Source organism: Saimiri boliviensis, chromosome 5 (genome assembly GCF_048565385.1).
Source record: "Saimiri boliviensis isolate mSaiBol1 chromosome 5, mSaiBol1.pri, whole genome shotgun sequence".
In the NCBI taxonomy this organism is placed as follows: domain Eukaryota; kingdom Metazoa; phylum Chordata; class Mammalia; order Primates; family Cebidae; genus Saimiri; species Saimiri boliviensis.
Genome location: NC_133453.1, coordinates 95948588 through 95969415, shown reverse-complemented (window position 1 = coordinate 95969415; position 20828 = coordinate 95948588). Strand labels below are relative to the sequence as shown.

Below are 20828 nucleotides of genomic sequence, written 5' to 3'. Positions count from 1 at the left end.
TTGGGTCCGGTTGCCATGCTACTTGACTTCTACTAACTTTCACTGAAGCTCCACTTGAAGATTGCGTCTTTTTCCTTTTTATTTGCATTGGTTTTCATTTTCTATTATTTCATGTTTTAATAGTGAAAAGTTGCTATTCTCATTGAACTATACTATATTGGTATAAATAAGTGAAGCTTAACACATTGCATAAAAAAATAGTAGATAGCTATATTAAATAATTTTTGGAAAGAAATTGTGGCATATAGAACTTACTGACTTTAAGTGTAGCATGAACATAATATGTAAAATAATGCATAGTTCCCACTCATAACCAGGGAGTTGGGAGAAAAGGAAACAGAGAGAGTGAGAAGGATTTTTGAAGACCATAGCAAATTTAGTCTGCATGAAAAGCAGAACTTTCAGAATAGAAATTCACTTTGAAAAGAGACATTTACAGAGATAGTAGAGGTCCCTCTTATGGAAATATTTACTGTTGTTTTTAACTTAGCACCAAAGTATGCTTTTGAATCATAACACTTGAATGAATTCTGGAAAGCTAAAAGCTCCAAGACTGTGGCCAAAAAACCTACCAGCTTTCCTCTTCCTCCTTTCCATTCCCAACTTTCTGTAGTACTATTCAACAACTCCCTAATTAGGAATCCCTTTAGGAAATTCCAAGATTGGAGTTAACTAGTCAACCTGTTATTGCTAATCACTTATTCATACCCTCTATATAGAGATGAGCAGCATGTGCACACACACACACACACACACACACACACACACACACACACACATTTTCCTGTACCATTTTCTTTTTTAGTCCATTTTCCTCAAATTTTACATCATACATTTTTAAAGGTAATATTTTCCAAATTTATAGCACTGTAGTTCTTGGACTGTTTCTTATTACTTTTGCATCAAGCAAGGAGTGATATTCAGAACACTTAAAGATCTGATTGGTATGGTATAGAAGCTACATTTCCCACAGTCATGAAGAAGGTCATACTCTATGCTAACACCAGGTGGTATCCATCATTAGCCTATTAGAAGGTACTGATAGTCCCCTGGAATTCACCCACCATGATGATAGTGGCACTAGCAAAGGCATTGTTTCATCCACTGGAATCTGGGCCAGCCCCTAGCAGTGAACATTCATAGGCTGATATTTGCAGACACCTCTCAGGAACCCAAGGGTGGCAACCAGAGTTGGTTATTCAGGTGGCTTAGGACAAAGACTTTGAGCTGGGCACGGTGGCTCATGCCTGTAATCCCAGCACTTTGAGAGGCCGAGGCAGGCAGATCACATTGAGGTCAGGAGTTCAAGACCAGCATGACCAACATGGAGAAACCCCATCTCTACAAAATATACAAAATTAGCCTAGCATGGTGGTGTATAACTATAATCCAAGCTACTCAGGAGGCTGAGGCAGGAGAATTGCTTGAACCGGATGGCAGAGTTTGCAGTGAGCCAAGATTGTGCCATTGCACTCCAGCCTTGGCTATAAGAGTGAAACTCCATCTCAAAAAAAAAAAAGAGAAAGAGGACAAAGACAAAGACTTTTTATGTACCTTAACTATTTTAATATTTTAACAATTAATAGGAGCCTAGCTTCTCAATGCATACCATCTATATATCAGCCCTGGTTATATCCACAAATATCTTACCTTGTACAAGTACTTTTATTCACACCAAATTTGCTAATTATTAATAGTCTTCACAATTCATAGTTTTTTTTTTGTTTTTTGTTTTGTTTTGTTTTGGTGAAAAAGGAATAAACTAAATGATAAAAATAATAGTCCGAAATCAATTTGTTACCAAACCAATCAATAAAGATCTTAGAGCTTTAATGCTACTAGGAAAATAATTCAGCTTTACCATTTCATATTTCATTTTAATAAATAGACAATTAATCAAAGTTAGGAGAGAGTGAGATAGCTTTTTTCCTGGAAATGTCAGCACAGGCCCTATGTATCATATTATTCCACTAATTAGAAAATTTCTTAGTATTGTGTTAGTGAAGATGGCAAGGAGAAAATACACATGATATTTCTTGTTAATTGAGAATGATTTTGAACATATTCTCAACTACTATTTTGTCCAAGATACTTCATTTTAAAGATGTCATGTCTGAATAAATAGCATACGCAATAAAATTGCATCAGAAACAGAATCCCTCAAATATGATTCTTTTAAATTTAACATCACTTTAGAGAATAGCTATTGACTTCTGTAAGATTTTATTATTTGTTCATTCGTTTATGTATTTATTCAACAATTATTTTGGTTCATACTGTGTGAAAGAAGACAGTAAGACTGGAAAATTGTTACAAGAGAGATATGCAGACAGGACTGTAGCATAAGAGGGAAGAGGGAGACTGGCAAAAGAATCTTGGCTCAAAGTTATCTGTTGATCACAATCTGAGCTTGCCAGGAAAATGGAGGCGAGAAAGTGCATCCCCAGGAAAGGGGAAAGTTTATGTAAATAGATAGAGGTATATATGGGGTATCTGAACAAGGAGCATTTAACAGATCGTAAAGGTAAAGACCTTTTACCCAGGAGATCTGGGTGTGGTGGTTTACACCTGCAATACCAGCACATTGGGAGGCTGAGACAGAAGGATGGCTTGAGCCCAGGAGTTCAAGACCAGCCTGAGCAATATAGAACTCATCCTCTACAAAAAATACAGAAAAGTTTAAAAATAAATAAATAAATAGCTCTGTTATCAGAAAAGGGCTCCCAATCCAAGAGACCCCAAGAGAGGGTTCTTCGATCTCTCACAAGAAAGAATTCAAGGCAAGTCCATTAAGTAAAGTGAAAGCGAGTTCATTAAGAAAGTAAAAGAATAAAAAGAATGGCTCCTTTACAGGCAGAGCAGCCCCAAGGGCTGCTGGTTGCTCATTTTTATGATGATTATATTTTTTGTTATATGCTAAACAAGGTGTGGATTATTCATGGGTTTTTTGGGAAGAGGGTGGGCGATTCCAAGAACAGAGGGTTCCTTCCCTTTTTAGACCATATAGGGTAACTTCCTGATGTTTTCATGGCATCTGTAAACTGTCATAGCACTGATGGCAGTGTCTTTTAGCATGCTAATGCATTATAATTAGTGTATAATGAACAGTGAGGAGGACTAGATGTCACTCTTGTCATCACCTTGTTTTGGTGGGTTTTGGCCAGCTTCCTTACTGTAACCAGTTTTATCAACAAGGTCTTTATGACCTGTATCTTGTGTTGGCCTCCTATCTCATCCTGCGACTTAAAATGCCTAACTTACTGGGAATGCAACCCAGCAGGTCTCAGTCTTATTTTACCCAGTCCCTACTCAAGATGGAGTTACTCTGGTTCAAACACCTCTGATAACTATACCAAAGACTATGAGTTGCATTCTGAAGTTAATGGGGACTCTTTGAAAGGAGGCAGAGAATCTTATAATCAAATGTATGATTTAGAACATTCCTTGGAGGAAGGCAGACTGAAAATAATCAGAATGGCCTGAAAATGATTACAATAGTTTTGGATTAACTATAAAGTAAGGTGGCATGGTGGCTGACAATGCTGTGCTGGTTGTGTCGATGTGACTGTGAGCTGCGCCAGTGTGAGTGTGGTGGTGTCGATGTGACTGTGAGCTGTGCCAGTGTGAGTGTGGTGGTGTCGATGTGACTGTGAGCTGCGCCAGTGTGAGTGTGGTGGTGTCGATGTGACTGTGAGCTGCGCCAGTGTGAGTGTGGTGGTGTCGATGTGACTGTGAGCTGCGCCAGTGTGAGTGTGGTGGTGTCAATATGAGTGTGAGCACCTGTGGGTAATTTTAAATAAAATGTGTTGAAAACTACTTGATTTTTATTGAAAAATTGCGCAAAGTAGGTAGTCAAGTATAGAGTGTATGCTTTCACCTCTGCATATCATGTGGCAAAACATTCATGAGGCAAAACAATGAAAATATCTAACTGGATGGGTGTAGACAGGTTTTGGAGAACCATTGGTTTTTTTTAATGTTTACGATGCTGCCATCTAGTGACACTTTTGTGAAATCACTTTGCAGTGATATTCATGTTTGTATCTTACAGTTCTTTTCTCAATGCATTTTATGTTTTAATAATTCATATTGTATACCAACCAATGGGGAAATAATTACAAATGCATTAAGCATATTGTAGGAGCTGTAATTGATTTTTCAGCATGGTGCCACAAATGTGGCCACAGGGATTTTAATAATGGTATGTTGTAGGTAAAGTTTTGTGGCTTCTTCAATGTGCCGTTCTTTATAAGTGATTGATAATTAAAGTGCTGCTTTTTCTATTTCCTGAGTTTTCTTAGAAAAATTGAGTTATACAAACAAATCTTTGAAAATCCGAGCTGTAAAAATTGCTTCATAAAAGTTGCTTTAATTGAAAATATTGAGAAGAAAAGATGGTTTAAAATTTAAAATAATTAACTTTTATTTTTTTACATATGAAATTTCAGTATAATAAGTGTATGTTAAAATGTAAACAAATAAATTGTGTGTGTGTGTGTGTGTGTGTGTGTGTGTGTTAAACCTAAACAATCTGCAAACCTAGGATTTGATGACTTGATGACTTCCAAGTTTTGATGAAGATTAACTATATATAGGTTCTATTACTCCTTAAATTTGCATTACAATGGAGTACTTGTCTTATTTTCATCATATGCATTGCTCATTTTTTTGATGTAAAACAAAGGATAAATTAATCTCCCTTCCTCCCCCCAAAATCAGTTATATTGTACTGGTAAGAACTTTCCTTTTGTGAGATACTGTCTCCAGTCATATTATAGTGAACGACATTTTTAATTAATTAACTTTTCAGTATATTGAGGTTTCTTTATGCAAACCAATGCTATAGGGTAGAAGTAAGCAAATCTTTCTGTAAAGAACCAAGTAGCAAATATTTTAGGCTTTGTGGGCCATATGGTCACTGTTGTAACAACTCATTTCTGCTGCTGTAGAGTAAAAGCAGCCATGGACAATATTTAAACAAATAAGACTGGCTGTGATCCAGCATTAAATTTATAGAAACAGACCATACTTTGCATGCCTCTTCTCTAGGGAAAACACCTGTATTTCTAATTTGGGTTTAATTTTTCTTAGGAGGTGTTAGAATACTTCTAAAATGTATTCAAATATTTACTTCAAAAACTTTAATTCTGCCTGTAATCCCAGCTCTTTGGGGGTCCAAGGTGGTTGGATCACGAGGTCAGGAGATTGAGAACAGTCTGGCCAACATGGTGAAACCCTGTCTGTACTAAAAATACAAAAATTAGCTGGGCCTGGTAGCGGGCACCTATAATCCTGGCTACTTAGGAGGCTGAGGCAGGAGAATCACTTGAGACTGGGAGGTGGAGGTTGCAGTGAGCCAAGACTACATTACTGCACTCCAGCCTGGGCTACAGAGCAAGACTCTGTCTCAAAAAGAAAAAAAAAAAAAAACCACACTTTTAATTCCATTTCCATTAAGGGTTGTGTGCCTTTAGTGCATTTGATTTGGTAAACTATTCACAAACAAAACCAGAGGCAAAATGTTTTGCAAAGTTCTATCACCTGTAATTAACAATCGGTTTTAAAATTCATGTTCATGTACAAAGTTGTCTCAGTGTGGGAATGAATCTTTGTATTTTTCTCAGTAAACATTTTAACATTTTGGTATGCAAAAGGTTAAATGACTTCAATCATCGACAATTAAATTAGAAACTTATTACTTGGGTACAATTTGGATTATAGGTATTCATTGTTCCATTTTGTGCTTCTGGGAATTTAGTGGAAACAGAGATTTGCTTTTTTTAGCATTGTGAATGCCACTAGGCAGACACACAAAACACTTAAAACCTCTTGACAAGTAAATAAGACAGAATGGAGCCAGATCAGAAGAGACTCTTAGGGTACAAAGTCACTGTGTACGGAGAAGGCAGTACTGTTAACATTCAGCTTTGAAATTCTCTCCCAAATAATATCATTCTTCCTCTTTATTATTGGATAAGAATACTTTTTAAAAATTAAGCACCATATAAAACAGCTGGCTCACAATGAGGATCTGTATTATATCAGAGTACGCATACATATTTCCTTACAGAATAGCATTAAGCAAGAATTGATACCTTTTTTTTTTTTTTTTTTTTTTTTTTTTTTTTTCTTGAGACAGAGTTTCGCTCTTGTTACCCAGGCTCTGGAGTGCAATGGCGCGATCTCGGCTCAGCGCAACCCCCACCTCCTGGGTTCAGGCAATTCTCCTGCCTCAGCCTCCTGAGTAGCTGGGATTACAGGCACGCAACACCATGCCCAGCTAATTTTTTGTATTTTTAGTAGAGACGAGGTTTCACCATGTTGACCAGGATGGTCTCGATCTCTTGACCTCGTGATCCACCCGCCTCGGCCTCCCAAAGTGTGGGATTACAGGCGTGAGCCACTGCGCCCGGCCGATACCCTTATTCTAATATGAGAACTAAAAGAACTCAAGCAGTAACTGATCCAAACCTCCATCTTTTAATCCTTTGGCATCTTGCACTCTTTAGGAGGAATGGCAGCTGTAATTCCTAACACCAAATAAAGGATGTCTTGCATTTTTTGGAGTGAGCATCAATTTGCTCTTGCCTTAAAATGCTTTGTAACAAACCATCTCAAACCTCGTTGGCTTAAAACAATAACCATTGATTTATGGGTCACTTTGGTGTCAGAGCATCAGGGCAGGACTTGGCTGGAAGGGATCTGCCAGTCTCAGCTGAGCTCACTCATGCTTCTGTGGCCAACTGCAAGGGGTGGGGAGGGCAAGTAGGAGCAGCTGATTGAGTTCAGGTGAGGATGATTATGATCCACATTTCTTTTATCTTCCATCTGGGCTAGGAGTTTGGCCCAAGCACATTCTACTCATAGAGATGGCAGACAGCAAGAAAGAGCAAGCTTAGGCACTCAAGTGAGTAAGTCAAATATTTGCATAAATATATTGCTTTAAGATAGCCATCCTACCTGAGACTTTTTATTACATGTGCTAACATTATTGGTCAAAACAAGTCACATGGCTGATCTCAGTGGCACAGACTTACACCTTGCCCACAGTGGGAGGAACTAAAACTTATCTGGCAAATAACATGGGCACAAGAGAGGACAGAGAAGCAGAACTATTAGTACAATTTATAATAGTGTATATACTTGAACTGATTAAATATGCTCATAAAGTGGGATTAAGTGCTAAACAAGAAAACTGTTGACTCTTTCAGATTACTAGAATAAACTAAAGCAGCAGTTCAGAAACTTTTTGTGAAAGGAAACATTTTACACTCTTAAAAACCACTGAGGGCCAGGCATGGTGGCTCATGCCTGTCATCCTAGCACTTTGAGAGGCCAAGGCAGCTAAATCACGAGGTCAGGAGATGAAGACCAAACTGGCTAACACGGTGAAACACCGTCTCTAGAAAACAAATAAATAATAAAAAATAAAAACCACTGAGGATCTTAGGAGATTTGACATTGGCTCTACATCTATATTCACTGTATTTATAATTAAAACAAAAATTTTAAATGTATTTATTTCAGATTAACAACAAATACATTACATATTAACATAAGCATAATATTGTCATACAAACTATTTTCTTTAAAAATCAATAGCATTGTTATACTTGGCAAATCTTATTAACATCTGGCTTAACAGAAGACAGCTGTTTTTTTATGCCTGCATTCAATCTCTTTTTTTCCTCTTTTTGAATCTTACAAAGCAATAGGTACTCATGGAGATATGTAGTCAGAAAGGCAGGAGTAGCTGAATAGCCTTTCAGTCAATTTTGTGTATTCTTTTATATTGTATCAGAATTTGACAAGTGAGAACGTTTTGGGAGTTGTGGTATAGAATTTGAAACTGAAATCACTGAACTTTCTGTACTTTATTACATAAAAATGCATTGGCTGAACTAGCATTTTGAATAGATCCTTTATCAATGCACAAGATGTAACATCAAGCATTAGCCATTCAGGAAATATTGGTTTGTTGAATTATGTGTATTTTCCAAATATAGATATATTTAATCATATAATATTTTTAAATTATATATTACTACTATACTCATCAGAATTATCTCAATAATGGGAGCTAGTCCTACTCATGGAAGTGGATATGTTTTTCAGTATTCTAATTTCCCCTGGAAACTCCAATTTTATCATTGGGAACAAATGTTTAAGTTGTTTTCTTGAAGTGACACTCCATTTTCAAAAAAATATCTGTTAAATACATCACACATAGGAATTATCATTGTTTGTCAGTTGCTTTTTCATGCAGAAAAGGTTGTCCATGATATAAAAGTAGCAGGTTCAGCTTACTATTCAAATAATTGCATAAATTTCTTTAAGTTAGCCATCCTACCTCAGAATGTAGTCAAGGGCTTTATGTGTACTTCCCACATTCAACATTTAAAATATAAGAATTAAGATATTGAGATTTAATGAAAATTGACCATATTTACCACTTTCACAAGGAGATTTTCACTTGAAACTTTCCCATCATGCCTCCAACTGAAAGGCTGGGACCACTGTAATGATTGTAATGATTGCTAGGACAGTTTGGGGCTGCTACCTTGGCTCCTGCTAAGGTGGCAGCTGTTTTACTCATCACTGCTTTTGCATTATCAATGAAAATGTCAATCCAGTGAAAAAGGCAAAGAATGCCTTAGTATTATGACAATGGCTTTGATCTGGTGGGCCTCCTGAAAGGGTCCTGGGAACTGTGGATCATACTATGTGAATCATCCATCGCATTAAAGAGCAAACCATAATTTATGGAACAAAAGTTTGTCAAGTATTTTCTTAACTATACTTGTACTTATTATTTCTAATCATTAAGCGAATTTAACGCTTATTATTATGTTCTTTCCCTAGGGCTGTTATGTTGGCTTTGATCTAGCACATGCAGTTGGAAATGTTGAACTCCACTTACATGACTGGGGAGTCGATTTTGCCTGCTGGTGTTCCTACAAGGTACAAATAAGTTCAGACGGTTACATCCCTTCATTTCACATTGACATTAGTCTGAAAAAGAAATGCTCTGTAGGCCAATTTTAAGGATTTGAGTTACTTTCCCTATTTCTTTTATTAGTATATTTTCTGATTTTAGTTAATAGAGTTATATGATGGAATAGTATAAGTAATTTAATTCTAGTATTTCCATCAATATAGAGAAATTAACCCATCAATTCCTAGGTTGCGATGAAAAAGTCAGGAGGTTCTGGAGAAAATGTCCTACACGTAAATCAAATTGATGATCGTCTTAGATTTTTTTATTGATAAGTTGTGAAATTTCTGCATATATAAAGATAATTTTTAGAGAATCAACTTAGGATTCATATTTTAAAACAATTTAATGACAGGGAGCATGAATATAAACCAATTTTAATTTACTTGTTTCAAAAATATACTTTTGTTATTATTACAATATCTTAGGACAAACTAATTTCAACATATAAATTTTGAAGCCAGATCTCAGTAAAACTGCTTTCTACCAGCTGGAGCAAAATTTCCCCATAAAAGTAACAGACATTTATTATCAACCTAATAATACTATTTTAAATTTGTTTTTCTTTGAAGAAGGTGACCCAAGTTTTTTTATCATAAATACACAAAAAAATTACATATTTTGAATTGGTCAGAAGTTGTGGTTTCTATTAAAAAATTCAAATGACTGCATTGTTTAGTTTTGTCATATATTCAAGTAAACCCACATAATTTAATTTATTTTCAATCTAGTATTTAAATGCAGGAGCAGGAGGTATTGGTGGTGCCTTTGTTCATGAAAAGCATGCCCATACGATTAAACCTGCGTGAGTATTATCTTTATATAATTCTTTGGTTATGAATAAATTAATTTTCATTAATATGTTAAATTTACATGAGTTATTTAAGATGATATCCAATAGGAATTAGGATTGGATTATAATTATTTTCTTACTCTACTAACAACAATTTACTTCATTTGAAATAAATACTTTTCAAAGAATTCAATTGGTTGAACAAGAAATTTAATCAAAAAGGAAAGCTTTAGTGCCAAAATTGAGTCACTGCAATCATGCAGAGCAGATGGTTTAATGCAGAGAGACCACTTCAATATTTTTTTCAAAAATTAGAGTTCAGAAAATTTCAGATTCCTCACATTGACGAATAAATCAAAGGCAACCAGAGCTGTGCCTAATAGAGCCTTAAATGTGGCATGTTATTATTAAAATTACGTCTACCTTTAAAGCTATAAATGTTACGTGATGGCTTGTAGGGAATATCTTCTGTCCTAAAAGACTTTATAATCCATGAAATCCGAAGAAGCTGAACACTGAACAACAGACTGACTACATAAAAAGTAATACTTTTCTGTTTTATAGAACTCTTCATATTTTAGAGCAAGTATAAATGCAAATGTAATACACCAACAAACTTACACATTTTTATTTGACTGGGAAACTCGTAAGTGTTCCTTTTACTTTTTTTGTGGTATGGAGATAAAGAAATAATATGCTGGGAAAAAAAAAAAACTTTTCATAGTTGCTGTATTGGCATATGTGTGATGAGGAGACTGTCTAGACTCCTAATAGATAATGTAATAATGTTTGATTACTTTTCTGAATTTTCTCAGCCACTGGCTGAGTGGTATAATCTTTACAGAATTGAAGCTGAATTAATAATAGAGTTTGGAGCACCTCACATTTCTAAAGTTCTATGCATATAAATCCTAGGAATTTAAAATGATTTTCTATAGTTTCTTTAATTGTGTCTAAAATTGTTTCAAGGTTTTAAGGTTTTAAGCTTAAAGAGAACATTTTCTTTAGACAAGTATTCGGTCAAGCAGACATCTTACTTGAATATCATTATTAGTGCATTATATTTTCTTCCATGTCCCAACATCTCTGAGAAGATTAAAAAGCATATATTATAGGAATACCATGTTTTCCACATAGACAGTATATAAGATATTGCTTGTTTTTGTATAATGACTCAAAACTCTGGCTATTTCTCATCTCCATTTATTCAAATTCAGATAAAGGACCTGATGTATTACATCAACCCAAAGGGCAAGCCAGTCCCGGGTTGGAGGGGATGGTGGGGAGGAAGAAGTAATATACACAAATTCTAGCGATGTCAGTGTTAGGAGTTAATCTTTGCCCTCCTAGCATGCACAGGTCTTGCACTTGAGATTTATCTCACCATAGTCAAGAAACAAGGGCAAAGGGGTTGTATTGTTCACATATGCCTCATTTTGTGGAATTTCAAAATCTTCTAGACAGTGTTTAAATCTATGTTAAGTCTATGCTCCCAGGAGAAAGACCATTAGGTAGACCAGGTTCACAGTTCAGCTTGGTCTCTTGGTGGTCTGTAACCTGGAGAATTTTCTTTGACTGTTCAGTGTTCTGGTCTCTGAACTGAGATAATATCAGCCCCTACCTATAAGCAGTTATTGTGAGAATAAAATGAGTTGATGTATGTAAAACACTAAGTGTAGCCACTAAATAATTTAATATGGTTTAGATTTGTGTCCTCACCCAGATCTCATGTAGAATTGTAATCCCCAGTGTTGGAGCAGGGGCCTGGTGGGAGGTGATGGGATAATGGGGGCAGACTTCCCCCTTGCTGTTCTCATGATAAGAGTTCTTACAAGATTTGGTTGTTTAAAGCGTATAGCACCTTCTCATTCTCCCTCTTCCTTCTGCTCTGGCCATGTCAGATGTGCCTGCTTCCCCTTTGCCCTCTACCATAATTGTAAGTTTCCTGAGGCCTCCCCAGCCATGCTTCCTGTACAGCCTGCAGAACTGTGAACAAATCAAACCTTTTTTTTTTTTTTTAACAAATTATCCAGTCTCATGTAGTTCTTTGCAGCAATGAGAGAATGGACCAACACAGCATTATACATGATCAATATGTGTGGGGTTATATCAAAAAAATCAAAATTTAAAAAATACAGCAAAAAGATGGGTCACATTCTTAAACACCCTAGCCCAAGTATTGTTTGATAATTATTTAGTACTGACTTCTACCTACTTTCTAGACTCACTGTGAATTTGCACGCTAACATTGTATAGACTTTTGCTCGGTTGTCGACCATTTCTCTCAAGCAGAAAATATAACCCCTAAGTTTATGGTTTGTAATTTTGTAGGACATTAGTTTATAACTATCACCAATTTTATTTTTGCAGACCTTTGATGGACTGACTGTACAATATAATCTCCATTCTTTGGAGATATAGTCTCTCTTATATGCTGTAAGAGAGTTTTCTGGCCTTCCTACCATCTTACTGATTCTCCCCCTATTTAGTGGGTTGAATTAGATTTTTCATGGCTGTTTATTTTGTAGGTATATGAGAACCTTGCTTTTAACTTTTTTGGAAAATTATATGTTATTAGCTATTGTTGCATTTTAACAATTTAGCTACGGAAATTTATGGGACTTAAATTGGGCTTGACTGATGAAAGACACGTTAAGAAAACCTTGGTTATTTTTCTGTTTATTGTTTTCTCACACTCTTAAAACTTCTTTTTAAGTGATGTCAGTGACTAATTTCAGTGCTGTCACCTGCTAGTCTTGGCTCTCTATTCTGCACTAGGTACCTTATGTTGTACTTCATTTGTGTTAGGAGAATGGAGCACTTTTATTAGGAATGCAATGCAGCTGATTTGGACAAATCAAGAACAAGATATTTTCCAATCATCTCTTCTTTGTCCCTGATAGGCAAAGAAGTGTTTGCTGAAACTTAACTTTGTGTCCCTTAGTGTGTTTTAGTTTTTGATTCATCTGAAAATCAAATACCACCTGAGAAGAGTGATCAAGACCCAAAAGCCTTACAGTATCACGCTGCCCAAATAAGGCTGATTGTTCAGATGTTACAACAATGTTCCGCATATAAAAGTATTGTGAATATGGGTGACAGGAAGTTTTCTTGTGATTATTATTATTATTTTTGAGATGATGTGTCACTCTGTTGCCCAGGCTGGAGTGCAGTGGCATGATCTTGGCTTACTGTAACCTTCACCTCCTGGGTTCAAGCAATTCTCCTGTCTCAGCCTCCCAAGTAGCTGGAACTACAGGTACCTGCCACCACACCTGGATAATTTTCTATTTTTAGTAGAAACAGGGTTTCACCTTGTTGGCCAGGCTGTTCTCAAACTCCTGAGGTCATGTCATCCACCTGCCTCAGCCTCCCGAAGTGTTGGGATTACAGGCGTGAGCCACTGCGCCCGGCCACGAATATCATTTATAGTTCCAAGGTCAGATCCATTTTAAATTTTCTGTAAACTTTAGAGTTTGTATGACTACTGACTGTATTTGCCAATTAATAATTATATTTCAGTCGTTAGAACTCCAAAATCAGCCAGTTTAACTATGTTTAATAAGCCTTCCATCACCTTACTTTTCTGTTCTCTTAGAGCTTTAGAGACACAAAGAGTTTTTCACTGTTAAGGAATTCAGTATGTAGCAGAGAACCATATGGAGAACATCAAATATAGTGGGATGAATATAACTGCTACTGATGTCACCCTTTGTAAAGCAGTCTTTGTTGCTTAAAAAGGGTGACATCTAGTGGCTAAACATGTTATTTCAAATAAATAATATCCAAAGAACATTCCTTCTCCTGGTCCACTCATTCACTCTATAACAAGTATTTTACAGTACTTGTTAATTTAAATACATGCTTGAATTATGTGTTCTTCTTTTTCATAATTTGACTATATGTTGATAGTGTAATAATTGTGCAATTGAAGCCTTCAATAACGAGGTAGAATGTGATGAAAATTGGAAGGAAGGCTGAGAGGGCATTCTAGGTGCTTGGGTAAACAGAAAGCTTAACGGTTCATAAAGGCTGAGCTAAGAAAGGAATTATAAGCATGGGTGACCCACCTGGTATAGAGACTGTATCCCCAGATATATAACATTGCATTTTAGAAGCCTAATATTTGGTATATAATTTTGAAATAGCCCTTTATGTTACGTTTCCATTAGCAACTGGCAAATTGCATCTGTACCAAAATATTTTACTTCCTTTTTTGTTTAAATATACATGTTGGATATTGTTCAAAACCTATGACCCAAGGCTTTCCAAGAGCCCTTTGCCCATAAAGAGAATGAGTAAATTAGACACCAGTCAACCCATTACATTAAGCATCATAACTCAAGCTGTTATTCTCAACTAGAATTTAACCTTTTCTTAACTCATTATTACCTTTGCTCATTGCAATGTCATATTCTAAGCTTTGTCTGTACGGAAAATTAGGACTTGTCATGAATAAATAACTTATTTGATGGTTTTGCCCCACTTCAAGGCAGACTTCAATTCAGTCTGCACAGTTATTACTCTGAGACAAGAAGGGAACTACTCTTTTTTTAAAATTGCATTTTAGGTTTTGGGGTACATATGAAGAACATGCAAGATTGTTGCATAGGTACACACATGGCAGTGTGATGTGCTGCCTTCCTCCCCATCACCTGCATCTGGCATTTCTCCCCATGCTGTCTCTCCTCAACTCCCCACACCCTGCTGTCCCTCCCCTGTTTCCCCCTGACAGACCCCAGTGTGTGATGCTCCCCTCCCTGGGTCCATGTGTTCTTGTTGCTCAACACCTGCCTATGAGTGAGAACATGCGATGTTTGATTTTCTGTTCTTGTGTCAGTTTGCTGAGAACGATGGTTTCCAGATTCATCCATGTCCCTACAAAGGACACAAACTCATCATTTTTTATGGCTGCATATTATTCCATGGTGTATATGTGCCACATTTTCCCTGTCTAGTCTGTTATCGATGGGCATTTGGGTTGGTTCCAGGTCTTTGCTATTGTAAACAGTGCTGCAATGAACATTCGTGTGCATGTGTCCTTATAATAGAACAATTTATAACACTTTGGATATATACTCAGTAATGAGATTCCTGGGTCAGACGGAATTTCTATTTCTAGGTCCTTGAGGAATTGCCACACTGTCTTCCACAATGGTTGAACTAATTTACACTCCCACCAGCAGTGTAAAAGTGTTACTATTTCTCTACATCTTCTCCAGCATCTGTTGTCTCCAGATTTTTTAATGATCACCATTCTAACTGGCGTGACATGATATCTCAATGTGGTTTTGATTTGCATTTCTCTAATGACCAGTGATGATGAGCATTTTTTCATATGTTTGTTGGCCTCATATATGTCTTCTTTTGTAAAATGTCTGTTCATAACCTTCACCCACTTTTGAATGGGCTTGTTTGTTTTTTCTTGTAAATCTGATTTAGCTCTTTGTAGATTCTGGATATTAGCCCTTTGTCAGATGGGTAGATTGCAAATTTTTTTTCCCATTCTGTTGGTTGCCAATTCACTCTAATGATTGTTTCTTTTGCCATGCAGAAGCTGTGGAGTTTGATTAGGTCCCATTTGTCTATTTTGGCTTTTGTTGCCAATGCTTTTTGTGTTTTGGTCATGAAGTCCTTGCCTATGCCTATGTCCTGAATGGTTTTGCCTAGATTTTCTTTTAGGGTTTTTATGGTGTTAGGTCTTATGTTTAAGTCTTGAATCCATCTGGAGTTAATTTTAGTGTAAGGTGTCAGGAAGGGGTCCAGTTTTTGCTTTCTGCACACTGCTAGCCAGTTTTCCCAACACCATCTATGAAACAGGGAATCCTTTCCCCATTGCTTGTTTTTGTCAGGTGTGTCAAAGATCGGATGGTTGTAGATATGTGATGTTGCCTTTGAGGTCTCTGTTCTGTTCCATTGGTCTATGTCTCTCTTGTGGTACCAGTACCATGCTTTTTTGATTACTGTAGCCTTGTAGTTTAGTTTGAAGTCCAGTAGTGTGATGCCTCCAGCTTTGTTCTTTTTGCTTAGAATTGACTTGGCTATGTGGGCTCTCTTTTGGTTCCATGGGAAGTTTAAGGTGGTTTTTTTTCCAGTTCTGTGAAGAAGGTCATTGGCAGTTTCATGGGGATAGCATTGAATCTGTAAATTTCTTTGGGCAGTATGGCCATATTCACAATATTGATTCTTCCTAACCATGAACATGGAATGTTTCTCCATCTGTGTCCTCTCTTATTTTGTTGAGCAGTGGTTTGTAGTTCTCCTTGAAGAGGTCCTTTACATTCCTTGTTAGTTGTATTCCTAAGTATTTTATTCTCTTTTTAGCAATTGTGAATGGCAGTTCATTCTTGATTTGGCTCTCTTTAAGTCTGTTATTGGAGTATAGGAATGCTTGTGATTTTTGCACATTGATTTTGTATCCTGAGACTTTGCTGAAGTTGCTTATCAGTTTCAGGAGATTTTGGGCCGAGATGATGGGGCCTTCTAAATATACAATCATGTCATCTGCAAATAGAGACAATTTGATTTCCTCCTTTTCTAATTGAATACCCTTTATTTCTTTTTCTTGCCTGATTGCTCTGGCTAGAACTTCCAGTACTATATTGAATAGGAGTGGTGAGAGAGGGCATCCTTGTCTAGTTGTAGATTTCAAAGGGAATGCCTCCAGTTTTTGCCCATTCAGTATGATATTGGCTGTTGGTTTGTCATAAATAGCTTTTATTATTTTGAGATACGTTCCATCAATACCTAGCTTATTGAGGGTTTTTAGCATAAAGGACTGTTGAATTTTGTCAAAGGCCTTCTCTGCATCAATTGAGATAATCATGTGGTTTTTGTCTTTGGTTCTGTTTTGTGGTGAATTATGTTTATAGACTTGCATATGTTGAACCAGACTTGCATCCCCGAGATGAAGCCCACTTCATCATGGTGGATAAGCTTTTTGATGTGCTGTTGCAATGGGTTAGCCAGTATTTTATTGAAGATTTTTGCCTGTATGTTTATTATGGATATTGGCCTGAAATTTTCTTTTCTTGCTGAGTCTCTGCCGGGTTTTGGTATCATGATGATGTTCGTCTCATAAAATGATTTGGAAGGGATTCCCTCTTTTTGTATTGTTTGGAATAGTTTCAGAAAGAATGGTACCAGCTCTTCTTTGTATGTCTGGTAGAATTCAGCTGTGAATCCGTCTGGACCTGGGCTTTTTTGGGGTGGTAGGCTATTAATTGCTGTCTCAACTTCTGCCCTTGTTATTGGTCTATTCAGGGTTTCGACTTCTTCCTGGTTTAGGCTTGGGAGGATGCAAATGTCCAGGCATTTAAAAAATATGGAATGCTTCATGAATGTGAATGTCATCCTTGCTCAGGGGCCATGCTAATCTTCTCTGTATTGTTCCAATTTTAATATATGTGCTGCCGAAGCGAACATGAAACTATTCTCAATTGTACAAATTTGACAATCTGAAATGTTTCACTAAGAAAATGCTTAAATAACATTGTAAATTTTAAATTTTTTTGAAGTTACAAATAACCCTCATGGCACACTTTAGAGGACTGTTTAACCTTTTAACTTTAGGAGTTTCAAATATATGTGAATCCTTTAAAATGATTCTTCCGTAAGAGCCTATACACTAATATTTAAGATACCACCTCCCTCTTTTTCTTTCTTTTTTTTTTTTTAAATAGAAAGTTTACTGTGAAAACAGGAGCAGATAACATAAGGTATTAAGGTCCCATCTATCCCTTACTTTTCTATGTTAGCCAGTAAAATCATACATGCTGAAAAACTGCTGTTCCTCACTTTTCATGCTGGCATGGCAAACCTCCACATGTGTCCATTGTATTAGATCTTCTAAAATGCACATTTCCCTTGGGATACTTTCCTTCTAAGCTTTTTTGAATGGGCAAGAATGAGGCCAACTGATAATTTTGATAAAAATGCTTGAATTTTAAATCATGCCAACACATTTCCGTAGTCAGTGAGAGGTATTTGATAGAAAGTTTTAAGCAGAGATGACATTTTTCGGGCTTTATTAAGGGCTTGAATCACCTCCTTTATTGTAACAAGTAATTTGCTGGTGAAAAACCACCAGCTTAAGAGGCTGGCTGACTTCAGTGCATGGTTAAGGAAATGCAAGTTATTAGTATTTGGCAATAATATTTCAAAAAGAATACACGTCAAAAAATTTCCAGGAAAGTCCCAGAAAGAATAAAAATAAACATCCAGGAATTTCAGCAAAAGACTTAAAAAATTATAACTTTATACCATGCTTGCTCCAAGTGTACAATTAACCTTGTATAGGGAGATCATCTTTTGCACATTATTCTAGGGAAGAGTGACTTACATATTTCAATCTATATGATTTTCCAGGCAATGGTTGAAAATGCTGTAGCACAAAACTTATCTATAATTTAAAACCTGTTTTAGTTTCCAAATGATCCCTTCTGAATTACTACTTCTCAAGTCCATGTCTAGTACCTAAATAAGCTCTTCTTGTTCAAAGTTTAAGAGATAGGTCACAGTGGCAAGATGTGTGACTTCACAACATTTCTGCTACTTTCAAATGAGATAGACCAGTATCAGTAGATTTCTCAGTGAGAGTTTTTATAGAATCCCCAGTTGAAATATGACCTTGGCCTTCTGAGGCAACTGTTCTGCTTATCTAGCCTGTATTTAGCCAGTGTTAACATTGATGAATTTCCAGCTACAACTTCTTGGCCTCTCAGCCATATATAATTGGCTGTCTCCATTGTCTTTAATATTTGCCTTTGGTATTTGCTTCATCTCTAATATTTGCTTCTGTGGTACCATTTTCTTTTGCTTCTGCTCCAGTGGATGTGAGAACTCTTCTGTATTTTAAAAGGTTTGCTTTTACACCTTTTCATTGATTCTCTCAAAACCTCGATCCTCTTGCCCAAAAGTATCTTGTCCACAGTCATTTCAACAATACACAATTAGTGTAGAAGAAACCAATTTTCATTTCCAACTTTACCACTTGCACAATTTTTAGCCCTTATTTTCATCTGATTGCAAATTGCAAGAGTCTGTTATTATTCAAAAATTATCTCAGTCCCAAAAACTACAAAGAAAATATTCACCAATTAACCCCCAACTTATAAAATTTCTCTTTACCTAAATATCATTTTCCAGGTAGTATTAACATCTATCTACATGAATTACTCTACAGTGTTAGTCTCTTGCTGATCATATGATGTCATAAATATCAGATCATACCATGAAAACGTAATGAAAATGAATTGTAAAGTAAGATTTTTAAGGGAGATTTAGGATGTCATGAAGCAAGTGAATTCGGAAAACTTCCAAATCACTAAATCATGGGCAATGAGAATATGTCAGGGCAGTTAACAGGTACAGTAAAGGACATTTGACAACATACTTCAAAAGGAAATAACTTGAATATCAAGCATTCAAGAAAAATGATGAATGCCTCACAAATCTTTGTAAAAATTGTCTTTTTTACAAACATCTTGAAAAAGTTAAGTATACTATAAAAGAGATTATATTTTGCTACCATAGCATTTTGTCAACAAATATACCAAAAAATCAACATGCTTATCCTTATTCTTAATTATTGGCCTATTATCTTTCTAATCTACATTTTTTCAAATCATAAATTAAATTCTAAAAATACTTTTAAGCTCTATATTTTAAGAGACCATCTGTCAAACCTTTTCTTCAGTCATTGACTTTAAAATTGATTGATTGATTTAAATGTTTTTTCATATTTTCTTTTGTCATCAGATAAGAACTTTGGATATGTCTGTACACTTCTTTCCATCTCAGAAACTAAATATGGTAAAACTTGCATTTTATCTCACACAGGTACCTTTCTAAGGTGATCTTTGCTTTCTCATGTAAAGAGAATGATCCTGAGTTTATTAAGGAGATGTGAACATACATAACCAACAAATATTTTTGAATAAAAAATTTTATAGATGGAAATAAATATAGGCTATTCCCTGTGATTTTAAAATGTTATAATTCATTTGGAGATATATCTTTTAACTAGTCAAATAAGTGACTTAAATCACAGACAACCCAAGCTTAGAATATGTGCCATAAGGCCACCTCTGATTAATTCCTGGGTGAATTCACAGACTGCTTTTGCCAAAGGGGCAGTAGAGGCATAGCCGACTGGCTCAGAGCTGCTTGCGAAGAGCTTGAGCACGGAGGTGGAGAAACTTTCAGATACAAATCCTCTGTAAAATTTAATGCAATACTAAGTGAATAAATTTACTCTGTTACATTGAAAACTAAAATTGTTGCTGATGAGAGAGATTCACTTCATAAGTTCCATAAATTTAAGGGGATATAAAAAAGAAGGAAGAATTACTTAAATGGCATTTCTTAAAGGGATATGCCAAGTGATCTTTTCCTTTTTATTCTCCTCGCTAGAATTTTTATGGAATCAGAGTTATTGACTTAACATTTTAAAGCCTGCCTTATTATCATAAAATTGCTCTTTATCTTTTGACAATATTTTTGCCATCATAAGCAGTGGTAAAATCGTGATTGTTTTAAGGTCTCCCTTAGCTCTGGGGACACACTCATGAAGTGGGTTACACCTGTCATCTGTCTTAGTCCTCAAATGGTGACTGTAAGGAATGCAAAAGTAGACACATCACTTGGAGAAAACTCATCTAGGGAATCATGGCACACAACCTAAACTTATTTTCATTTAGAAAACATTTGTATCAATAATTTAGAAAGAATTTTTAATTTTTTTTCCAGACTTGACAATTTTTACTGTGTGAAATTCTCCAGATAATTTTCTTGTGTAGTGAATTTAAGCTGTGATCATAAAAATAACTTACATGCATTGAGGCATCAGCACAGTTAAAAATAAATTTAGTAAATAATATGTATTTTTTAACTCTAGAGATCAAGTAATCCCAGATCTTAAAGAAAGCCAAAATCGTAATTATCAGTATAAAAAAATACATTAAAGCTATTCTTGCTTATAAATCACTTCTCTCAGATGATGAAATAGTCATTAATTTGAGAACACTGAAGTCCTTTGAA

General features: G+C 35.8%; 1 protein-coding gene and 1 non-coding gene across 6 annotated transcripts in view; one reads left to right on the top strand and one right to left on the bottom strand.

Annotated features, from left to right (window-relative positions):
* KYNU (kynureninase) overlaps positions 1–20828 on the top strand; it is a 157284-nt gene that overhangs the window by 93272 nt on the left and 43184 nt on the right. For all 5 annotated transcript variants that reach the window (XR_012517773.1, XR_012517774.1, XM_074399733.1 and 2 more), the window contains 2 exons: positions 8863–8961; positions 9727–9800. Coding sequence is in view for 3 of the 5 variants with exons in the window: in XM_074399733.1 (XP_074255834.1) it covers positions 8863–8961; positions 9727–9800 (173 nt within the window). In the remaining 2 variants the exon portion in view is untranslated. The remainder of the gene's footprint in view (positions 1–8862; positions 8962–9726; positions 9801–20828) is intronic.
* Positions 17107–17211, bottom strand: LOC120364383 (U6 spliceosomal RNA). Its single transcript, XR_005579645.1, has one exon. It is a non-coding gene; the product is annotated as a U6 spliceosomal RNA (small nuclear RNA).